General features: G+C 38.7%; 1 protein-coding gene across 1 annotated transcript in view; it reads left to right on the forward strand.

The window, feature by feature from the left end:
* Positions 1-12,053, forward strand: part of EFHC1 (EF-hand domain containing 1) — a 67,757-nt gene that overhangs the window by 29,689 nt on the left and 26,015 nt on the right. The window contains exons 7-8 of the mRNA XM_003986234.6: positions 2,791-2,931; positions 11,553-11,766. Coding sequence (XP_003986283.1) covers positions 2,791-2,931; positions 11,553-11,766 — 355 coding nt within the window. The remainder of the gene's footprint in view (positions 1-2,790; positions 2,932-11,552; positions 11,767-12,053) is intronic.

Here is a 12,053-nt window from a genome sequence, read left to right on the forward strand (position 1 = left end):
TGGTGCCTGTCACACACGTTTGGGTCCAGAGTAACGCATACAATTTCTTTGGTCTAAAATAGGTATAAAATAGGGTATTAATACCTGTGATCCACCTTTATATTGCCACTCTGTGTGTAAGATAATGTCATGGCTCTTTCTTTTCAAAAGAAAGATGTGAATGGAAGGATGGAATTATTGAATTCCTGCAGCCCAGGCCTCTGCCTTCCCCTGATCAGCTGCCCTGCTGCTCGCACTGAGCCTCCAATTATACTGAATTATGTATGGTTCTGCCAGTACAGCCTTCTGTTTCGCTCTCCTGGACTTTTGCTGATGCTCTTCCACTTGCTTGAACCACTTTTCACTTTTCCATTATTTCTTTACATGGCTCTTCCTTCTCCTCCCAGACAAACGGGCTTCTCTAAAGCTCCTGGCAGGGCTAATCACCTCTCCTGTGTGTTCCTGGGGTCCTGTACCTCCCTCTGCCAGCACTGGTCTATTATATTAGAATATCTGTCTATGAATCTTTTCTACTAGACTGTAAGTTCTTTGAGGGCAGAGAGCACCTAACACAGTGCCTGCCTAGCAAATAGGACACATTTGGTATGTTTCTTGAACTGGACAAGAAGACTACCTATAAAGTATGTATTTGTTCCCCAAAGAGGCAAGTGGTATCTTAGGCAAGCCTTTTAGAACCAACATTTCATACAAACAGTTACAAAGAAGCATTTGGATTTTGGTATGCTATGAGTTCCCAGGGGCAATAAAACTTCTAGAAGGAAGTATAGATGATGATAGTACCTTTCTCTGTCAGCTTTTTCTCTGATAGAACTCCTTATCAATGAATGGACTCATTGATTAAGATTTACAATAAGGCCCTTTTGCCTACCCCCAAATTTTAGGGTAGCATTTGATGCAATATACAGGAAAAAGTACCGTAGGAGAGATTAAGATTTTTTAAATGTTTATTTACTTTTGAGAGAGAGTGTATGAACAGGGGAGGGGCAGAGAGATTGGGGGATAGAGGATCTGCTCTTGACAGCAGTGAGCCTGATGTGGGGCTTGAACTCACAAACTGTGAGATCATGACGTGAGCCAAAGTTGGTCCAAAGTCACACCGCAAAGTACAAGTGTGACTCTGTTAAATGTCAGACATCTTTACAAGAAGGAACCTGACCTAACCAAGAGGTAGGGTGGAGAGGGATTGCAATAAAATGGAGCACTCATGAAAAGGCTATGATCCATCTTTTGACTGATCAAAGCCTTTGAGTCCAGAATACATCTGCTTCCCATCCTTTTACTATCATCTTTTTCTCCTAACCTCTCTTCTAAAGAAAGGAAAGGGAAGGAAGGCTTCGATAAAGAGCAGAGAGACCTAAAGAACCACTGTAGATTTTGGTTTGTTTTGCCCTATCTCGGTCACCCTATATAATAAAACTAATTCTGCATCCACACATATGGCACGTTGGTCATAGTAAGCTCTATCTGCCTGTCTATGAAAGTATTTGTTGGAAATGAGTAGGAGAGAGCTACTTACCAAACAGCAAACACCTTTCAGCTCTCCTTAGTCATTACATTTCAGTCATTTAAACACTGAACAATGTAGTTGGAAAGCAGGGATGGGAAGCCATAGCTGGGTCTAGAGGGATAAAACTAGAGCCAAGCCTATGGTCAGGGATAGAAGTGGGTATGAAGTGGACATATTCATGACACCTAGGTCAGGCTGATCTGTTAGCTGAGGAAGAAATAAACATGAATCTGTTGGATGTGTTCTGTTTCTACTGAGAACACAGACTCCTGGCTGTCATGCCAAAATCAAGAAATAAAAATATTAGAAATATGGAGATAAATAGGAAAAAAGCACAAACAAAGCCTTGGCCTCCCCCGACTCCAACACACACACACACACACACACACACACACACACACACACCCTTTGGGTGAACTGAGAAAACAGTTTCCAGATCGTTAGGCTGAGGCCCATACCCTAGAGCAAAGAAGTCACGGAGCCTTGGGCTTCTCCATGGTAGGATGATCACAAGGGCCAGGATTGGGAGTAGGGCCAGCTGCTGCTTTGGCAGTAAGGGGTCAGTGGACATCAGCAACACAAGAGTCACACCCCTTCCTTGTCCGTGGTTTCACTCTTCATGATTTCAGTTACTGGTGGTCAACTGCACTCTGGAAGCACATGATCCTCCTCCTGATGTATCATCAGAAGGTCAATAGTAGCCAAACACTGTCACAACGCCTATGTCACTCACCTCATGTCATCTCATTACGTAGGCATTTTATCATCTCGTGTCCTCACAAGATGAAGATGAAGTGTGGGTGCAGTACAACAAGATATTTTGAGAGAAAGAGCCCACATTCACATAACTTCTATTATAGTATGTTGTTATAATTGTTCTATTTTATAATTAGTTATTGTTGTTAATCTCTTCCTGTGCCTACTGTATACTTTCTTCATGGGTATGTATGAGAAAGAGAATACTATATATAAGGTCAAGGCATCTACCGGGGGTCTTGGGACATACCCCCCCATGGGTAAAGGGGACGACTGTACTTTCAATCTAGCCCTGACGGTTACTCTGTAGCATCATCAGCCACTCCTATGGGCAGCGATCATGGTGTAAAGTCTATATATAAAAAGGAATGGAAAATGCAATGTTACATTTTCTGAATACAGTACATTCTTATATATAGAAATTGCTTTTGAATAAGTATTTTCTAGATTTTTAAAAAATAAACTTAGTTACCTTTAATGTAATTTTAACGCAAATATCATCTGCTTTACTTCTTGTATTTCTTCAGGAATTACCTCCTTATAATGGCTATGGACTAGTTGAAGACTCTGCTCAGAATTGCTTTGTTCTCATTCCAAAAGCTCCAAAAAAAGATGTTATGAAAATGCTGATGGACGATAACAAGGTGCTTCGTTATTTGGCTGCACTGGTGAGGAGGACTTTCATGTGCTGAGATTCTGTTCTGTCTTGGTGCCCGGTTGTCCATTTTGTCTGTAAGCTGTGGAATATCAGCTCTCAGAGTTGTGTGTTACTTGAACAAGGCATGAGATCCAATCCCCAACCTTTGGGCAGGTTGGATAGTATTAGGGGTGGTGCCCTGAGCCCACACCTAGCTCTAGTTCTATTTCCTATAACCATCTTTAGTAGATCATTAATCTCTCCCTACCCCTTAACTTTTGACTGATGTGTTTGCCTTTTTTATTAAGTAATTATGAAAGTCTGACACAGTCAAGTTATTTGTATACCTGTGTGCAGTCGAGGGTACTGTGTTTTCCTTGAGGATAGGGACCATATCTCACTAATTTTTATCATTACCTTTGACATCTAGGTTGATGCATTTTATATTCATTAAATGTAATAAATGGAATCATACCAGTTCAATAGATATTGCCTTTGAGAGGTCATATGGCTAGTGGTTAAGAGCATGGGTTTGGAAACAGGCATAAATTTAAATCCCTAATATTCTACTCATTGGCTGAATTACCTGAGGCAAATTCCGGATGGGAATTCAAAGGATAATGCCTTTTAAAATGGAAAATATGTAGAAATAGGAATGTAAGCATTTTATTTAGAAATATGGACATAAATAGAAATTGAAATAAGTTACTTCTGGAAATAGGAATTGGGAGTGTGGAGAGGTGGGCCAGGTGACTTTTCAAATTGTATGCATATATTTGAAAGAATAAAAATTTAATCAAATATTTTTCTAAAATATAGTTGGCTAATATATTTTAGAAAAATGTTGAACAAAGCTTTAAGTACAAAGAGTCCTAGCAAACTCTAGGCCAACTAGCACACTCCACACCATAAAAATTCTGGTTGGTGAAAGTTTTATATTTTTACCAAGTTCTCTGAGTTACAGTTAAAGTTCAGGATGCTTCTTGAATTATGATGTAGTAACCGTAAGCTCCGTGAGGACCAGGATCATGTCTCTCTAGACTTTGTAGATATTTGGTAACTGTTGGTTGAATGGGTAAGTAAGTTTTTTTACACATACACTACCCATGAGTTAGGCAATATAATATTATGCATATTTTATGTTTCAAAACGTAAGAATCAGAGGGGCTAGTTGGTTTGTCCCAGGGGTTAATGCTGCTTAGGCAGAGGCAGCACTAGAACTCAGCCTTCTGAGTCCAGCCCACCATTCTTTTTTCTTTTTTTAAAGAGTACATTTCTATTTTATTATTTTTTAATTTCTTTAATGTTTATTTTTGGGAGAGAGAGAGAGACAGAGCGTGAACAGGCGAGGGGCAGAGAGAGAGGGAAACACAGAATCCAAAGCAGGCTCCAGGCTCTGAGATGTCAGCACTGAGCTGGACGTGGGGCTCGAACTCACAGACTGCAAGATCATGACCTGAGCCGAAGTTGGACACTTAACTGACTGAGCCACCCAGGCACCCCTAGTACATTTCTATTTTACAGTGTAAATAATTTGGGGAATATGACAGTACCTCTAGGATAAGCAATTTTAGTGCTGCCATCTTATATGTGAGCAAGGCAGTAGAAAAGAGTATCATGGGTGTTTTTACTACAGAGAAATACCACAGCCCTGAAGAAAGTGACATGAAAAGCCATTATAAGGAAGGAAGCTAGAAAACAAATCTTATCCCTGCAGCTCTGAGAACCTTCAGCAGCCCGGTATTCTTTTGATTAAGAACCAATATAACACTTAGTCTGTGAGAAGGGAAAAGGGCTCACGTGAGTTTGTAAATTACATAATTGTAGTTTACCTCCCATGCCTGCAAATCATGGAAAAATTATTATATTCTATAATTGATTACAAAAATTCCTATGAATAATGTTAGATATTGCTAAGTGAAGAGAAAAAAAATACATTTATATTGACTGCAGTGTTCTATATTCACAAATAACCTGGGCAAATGTGATATATCACAAAAGTTTGAAGAGTCAGTAGAAGACTTCTATTTCTAACAATGATAGACTAGATAATTTGGACTTCCCTCTTGTTGAAGGTAACTAGAAGAATTGGTGTGTGTGCCTCTGTGTGTGTGTGTGTGTGTGTGTGTGTGTGTGTGTGTATGTCTTTACTACTGTGTGAAGGTGCTGGACAATAAGATGTGAAGAATCATTGAGCAAAAACCACGGAAATATTGAAAACCAGAGAGGTGAGCCTGGCAGGTGCAGCCATTTTTCCTCTGGGAATTGTGCTGCTTGCGGTGGAAGCACCTATGAGGGCAAATATTGGAATGTAGGGCTCATCAAATGCAGAAGTAGCTGGTAAACCCTCTGTACTTTAGTCCATAAGTGCATAATCCTTGAAGGGACTATTGTCTGGCTTTGAATTGTCTCAGTCCCTGAAGTGTCTCAGTTCCAGAAATCAGATTAATGTGATCCTAGACACCTAATGACCCAGGTGTCTGGCAGAAGCAAATCAAATTCTTTGAAGATAGCATCATCATAAGCTTCGAACTATTTTTACAAACAATGTGAAAAATATAATATATGGCATTTATTCAAAAAAGCAATATTAATAACACGGTGTCCAGACACAAGGCAAGATGACGTGAAGAAAAATGAACACAAACAATAGACAATAGAAGTAGGTCCACAGGAGCTTCAAATGCTGGTGTTACCAAACTCAAACTTAAAAAACAAACAATATTTACTGTGTTTAAGGAGAAAGAGGATAAGATTGAGGACTTCAGCAGAGAACAAGAAACAGAGTCTTTCAGTTTTGAAAAATTATTGCAGGAATAAAGGGATAAAACTAAACGCAGGAAAGTATTTGATAAAATTCACCTATTATGACTTCAAAACAAAACTCTTAGTAAGTAGGGTATAAAAGGGGATTTCCTTAGTCTGATGAAGAGTATTTTTCAAAAATCTAAGTATTCATTCAAACAGCAGACTTAGTGATGAAATGTTGAGTGTGTATTCTCTGAGACTAGGAACAAGGTAAGACTGCTATCACCCCTTCTATTCAACATTGTACTGGAGGTCCTAGCAAGAGCAGTAAAACAATAAGAAAAATAAAAGGTATGAGGATTAAAAAGGAAGATAATTATCATTATCTAAAATAAAGGATTATATATGTGGAAAATCACAAAAGATCTACATTATGTGTAGATTCTACATTAGTAGAATCCATGTATAAATGGCAACAAAAAATAAAGTTGGAAAAATGCCATTTACCATACCTTCAAAAATATTTCTAGGAATAAAACAAAACATGTTTAATACCAAAAAGATTATTGAGAGAAAATTAAAGAAGACCTAAGTAAATGAAGGGACATACCATGTTCACCAGTTAAAAGATTCAGTATTATAAAGATAATTTGCCACAAGTTGGTCTATGGTTTCAAAACAATTGCAGTCAAAATCCCAAAGTGTTTTTATTTTTGCAGAACTTGGCAAATTGATTCTATAATTTGTGTGGAGATGCAAGGCACCAAGAATAGCCAAGACACTGGAGAACAAGATCAGTGGAATTTGTTCTCCGAAATACCACAGTATATTAAAAAGTCACATAAAATAATTAAGACAATATGGTATTGGTACAACGATAGGTATTTATAGCATGGAATCAAATAAATTAACTGAGAAACAGACCCCCACCCACTTAAGAAAAATGACAAATATGGTCCTTCAGAAGGCGCTAGAAAGGGCAGGTCTCCAATAAATGGTATCAGAACAACCAGATATCCATATCCATATGGGGAGTAAGAAGAAAATTTGATCTCACCTCACACCAAAAATAGGAATCAATTCTGGGTGGATTGAAGACTTAAATGTAAAAGGCAAAGCAGTCAAACATCCTGATGGTAATATAATCTTTGTAGTAAGGAAAGATTTTTTTTTTTAGCAGGACACAAAGAGCAGTAATTGTTTTAAAAATGGGTAAATTTGACCCAGTAAGATGGAAAGTTTCTGTTCCTCAAAAAACACCATTAAGAGAGTAAAAAGAGCAAGGTCAGAGTGGGAGAAGATGTTACTATAGAAATCAACGGGGCACCTGGGGGGCTCAGTCAGTTAAGTGTCCAACTCTTGGTTTCAGCTCAGGTCATGATCAGTTGGTGAGATCGAGCCTCACATTGGGCTCTGGGCTGACAGAGGGGTGGCTGCTTGGGGTTCGTTCTCTCTCATCTCTCTCTCTCTCTCAAAATACATAAATAAACTTAAAAAAAGAGAAATCAACAAATAACTTATATCCAGAACATATAATAAAGAGTCTAAAATCATTTTTTTAAATGAACCAGAAACCACTATTTCGTGAAACAGGATATCCAAAAAGCCAACAAACCTAAGGAAAGGTACACAGCCTCTTTAGTGATCAGTGAAGTACAAATTCAACTGCAGTGAATTGCCTCTACTCACCTACCAGGATTATTACATTGGTGAGAACATGAAACAATACAAATTCTCTTACTTTTAGTGACTTAGTTAGGAAAACAGTTTGGCATAATCAAGTATACTAGATTGTGCCAAAATGGAACACTACACGCACACCAAAAAATAAGAATGTCCTTAGCAGCATAATTCATGATAGCCAAAAATAGACCTAAATGTCCATCTATAGGAAACTGGATAAACAAATTATAGCATATTATACAATAATTTGAATTCTGCTCAGCAATGAAAATGAATCAACTATAGCTACAAATAACAAGGATAAATCACACAAACATAACTTGGAATGTAAGAATCCAGACACAAGGGGCACCTGGGTGGCTCAGTTGGTTAAGCGTCTAACTTCAGTTCAGGTCATGCTCACAGTTCATGGGTTTGAGTCCCATGTCAGGCTCTCTGCTGTCAGGATGGAGCCCACTTTGGATCCTCTTTCCCCCTCTGTCTCTGCTCCTCCCCTGCTCACGCTCATATTCTTGCACTCTCTCTCTCAAAAAATAAACTTAAAAAAAAAGTATTTAAAATAATCCAGAGATGGGGGTGCCTGGGTGGCACAGTCGGTTAAGCGTCCGACTTCAGCCAGGTCACGATCTCGCGGTCTGGGAGTTCGAGCCCCGCGTCAGGCTCTGGGCTGATGGCTCGGAGCCTGGAGCCTGTTTCCGATTCTGTGTCTCCCTCTCTCTCTGCCCCTCCCCCGTTCATGCTCTGTCTCTCTCTGTCCCAAAAATAAATAAACGTTGAAAAAAATAAAATAAAATAAAATAAAATAATCCAGAGACAAAAGAATACATACGTATTACAAAATTTCATTTTTATGAAGATTAAAAAAAACAGGCAAAACAGAACTGTTTAGGGATGCCAGCTTTCTAGTAAAACAAAGCAAAGAAAAATTTAGGGAGGGATAGGATGTTGATTGGAGAGGTTTTCCAGATTCCATCAATGTTCTGTTTCTTGATCTGGGTGGTGGTTACACATTGTTCATACTTTATGAAAATTCTTTGAACTGTACATTTTTGGCTTTTTTGTAGTGTTTCTCTGTATTGTATTTCACAGTAAAGTGTGTGTGTGTGTGTGTGTGTGTGTGTGTGTGTGTGTGTGTGTGTGTGTGTATACAGATTTAAAAGAACACCAGCAGAACTATTAGTAAAGAAGTAGTGGTTATCTTCTCATGGGCAAGAAGAAAGAGGTGGTATTCTGGTCATGGTAATTTTCAAAGGTTTTTCCCTGACCTAGTTAGTGAAGTAGAGGGTGCATTCATTTAGTTCATCACAAAAGCTCTGGAGGATGAAAGAAGTGTGCCTGACAGTAAGAGGGGCCTCAGAATATGGGGACTCCAGAAGAAAAGACAGAAATTCACAAGAAGGAAGTATGTTGGCACAGTGATCAGAGACAAATGCAATTAAGTTCTCTTGATTTCAGACAGATACTGCACATGTTCTGAGGAAATCAAGTATGCTATAAACCCAGGTAGGCAGTTGGTGCCTAAGTAAAAATATGCTAGGGAAATATCCAGGGCTCAGAGTGGAGTGCTAACTGACAAACTTGGGGAAGCTTGAGAAGAGCATAAGGACGTAACTTGAGCAGTGGTCTCCACGGCAGCAGGCTTGCCCTTCCAACGAGCCTGGGGACAGCATGTAATCCATGGGGGTGTGAAGAAACTATTACAACCTCTGTTTATAATTTATTATGAGTGCATGTATTTTATAGCCTCTGATATTTTTACATGTACTTTGTAGTGCACAGAACATGTTTATATAGAAGAACATATGTTGCATTATTCATTCACTCATTCATTCAACAAATATTAGAGAACTACTTTGAGCTTGGCATAGTTCTGGGCATTGAGGGTACAGCGGAAAACAAGACAAACATTCTGTAAAAAAGCCGGAGACAGAGTGATGGGGGAAGGGCTCATTTATACTGGAAGATAAGGGAAATGCTGGGGGAGGTGGGGGACCACAGAGTACAGGAGAATGACCAGAAAGAATGACCGAGGGAGCTACCAGTGGCATATCTGAGGGAACTGCATCTGATGCAGAGGTGGTGTACAGGGAATGCAAGGTAGAGAGATTGCCATGAAGATGGGGTCAGGCACAAGCTCAGAGCTGTGCAACCAGTGGCCTAACAAGATCAAAGGGCTAGAGTGGTGGGAGTAGTCCCCCGTGGTGCAGGCAACAAGGGATGTAGGTAACAAGCCTGCAGACAATTAAAAAATAAAACCAAAAGTTGATCTTCTTACTGTCATCACATACCTGTAATTCTAAACATCAGCAATACAATACTCATCCTCAAAGGGACAGTACAATTTCAGTTAATAAATGCAGAGAGAAGAGGGCAATAAGAAATTACCACTAAGCACACACCATCACAGCAATAACTGTCGTAGATAAGATCCTTCAGTGGATGCTAAAATTAAATTCAAATCAAAGGGAAAACCTTTGAGGAGAAACAGGATTTTCATAGTGTGTGTTCCTCAAGATATTTATCAAGTGCAAAGGGAAATGTAACTTTAGAAGGGAGAAACCCAGCAGGTATCTTCTCAACCAAGTGACCACGGTCAACATCACTAATAATAAGATAAGGCAATATCATGAACTTGATATGCTGAGAAAGACATGACATTTTTTTCTGTGGTATTTTTGCCAAATGTGCGAAAATGAGATGCACAAGGGATATTCACCAAAATAATTGACCATTATGGTTCAAAAGTGTCAAGGTCATGAAAGACAAAGACAGAATGAGGAACCGTCACAGTTTGGAGGAGACTGAAGAGAAACAACAGCTAAATGCAACGTGAGATCCTGTATAGAATTCTGAAACAGAAAAAGAACATAAGTGAAGAACAGGAGAAATCTGAATAAGGACAGTAATTTATTTAACAGTATTGTACATTACTGTTTACCATTACTGTGGCTTTGACCATTGTACTGTGATTATGTAAGATGCTAATATTAGGGGAAGCTTGGTAAAGGGTATATGAAAATTCCCTTTTGTTGATACAACTTTAAGTCTAATCTTAGTTCAAAATAAAAATTAAAAAATATATTTTTTTAAGTTTTAAAATAGTCCTGCCAGAGTGAACCATTGGTGTTCTTCCTGTAACCCCCTGAGTATAGCCCTGTCTGTAGCCGTGCTCAGAACTTCATATTTTATTCAATGTGATGGGAATCCTCTGGAGGTTTGAGAGCAGAGGAGTGATGTGATTTGATTTTTATTAACTATATTGTGGATATTGAGACATTTTTTTCATTGTAGGAGTATCAAAAAGGTTTGGAGTCTGTTAGATTAGGGAATGGTAGGAGGAAATTATTTTACTAAGAAGAAACCCAGTGACTTTCTTTGATAAAGAAGAAATTGATATACAAGAAATCCCATGTTGTGAATGAGAAGGTATGTGCTGGAGTTAAAATTGGAGAGGATTTCAGTCAAGAATAAGCATGTCTGCATTTAGGCCTGTTCAATCTGGAATCTGTTTCTTAGGGTTCTGTGATCACTCTCAGTGATTTGATTTAGGAACAGTCTTCTCTACAAGATAGTTTCTCAGAATCAGTTTCAGTTCTATGACATTTTATTACTGATTCTCCCTTTCTTCAGTTTTATTTTTAAAAATATGTGTATAAATGGATTGGTTTAAAGAACTGAACTTTGCATAATCATCTTAGTGTCCATGAAGTTGAACATAATGTCAGCCAAGAGGTCTCAAACTGTGGGCAGCCTGTGACAGAATATAGCCCACATATGTTTTGTTTGGCCCGCATGGTGCTTTGAAAGAGTTAAGGTCAGCATTTTTAAAATCTGGAGTTTTATTTTCTTTCCAAGTTTTTATTTAAATTCTAGTTAGTTAACATATAGTGTAACATTAGTTTCAGGTGTAGAATTTAGTGATTCATCACTTACATACAACACCCAGATTTCTGTCTTCTCATGAAAACTGGGAGAATCTAACAACATTGGGCCTACTTTACCACAAGGCAGCAACCAGAGTTGAGCTGGAGCAGCCTCCTTTAAATGAGTCATGTCTATTCCAGGCTACCAGAGTCTCCCCTTGCCCCCCATCTCTGTTCATTTATATTATACTTTGTATATTTGGTTTATATTTTATACCTAGTCCTATAGATATTTAAGTTTAGAGCATCTGGATAGATCATGTACCTTTATAATAACTTCCTTTCTTCTCCTTTCTAGGACTCTCCCATCCCAGAAGACAAAGACCGCCGATTTGTCTTCTCTTATTTTCTAGCCAGTGACATGATCAGTATCTTTGAGCCACCTGTTCGCAATTCTGGCATCATTGGTGGCAAGTACCTTGGCAGAACTAAAGTTGTTAAGCCGTCCTCGTCAGTGGAAAACCCCATCTACTATGGCCCTACTGACTTCTTCATTGGTGCTGTGATTGAGGGTAGGTCTAAACATGGTTTAGCTTTCCTACCCACCAAGCGAATGGATTCTTCTTAGTTGGAATTTAATTCATTTAACTCTTGTAAGAGGCAGGTAGGCTATATTCCAGCTGAAATAAAGCTTGTATGCTTATATATCGTGATACAGTGTCTTAATCTGTTTCCTTATCAATTAACTAGAAGTTGGTTGCATTTGTAGGCTATGGATGTAGGCCCTGACTTCCTGAGCAAACTGAGCAAACTACTGCATATTAGTTTAGAGAACTATTGAAAATTCAGTCATGTAGTT

This window comes from Felis catus, chromosome B2 (assembly GCF_018350175.1).
Source record: "Felis catus isolate Fca126 chromosome B2, F.catus_Fca126_mat1.0, whole genome shotgun sequence".
Taxonomy (NCBI): domain Eukaryota; kingdom Metazoa; phylum Chordata; class Mammalia; order Carnivora; family Felidae; genus Felis; species Felis catus.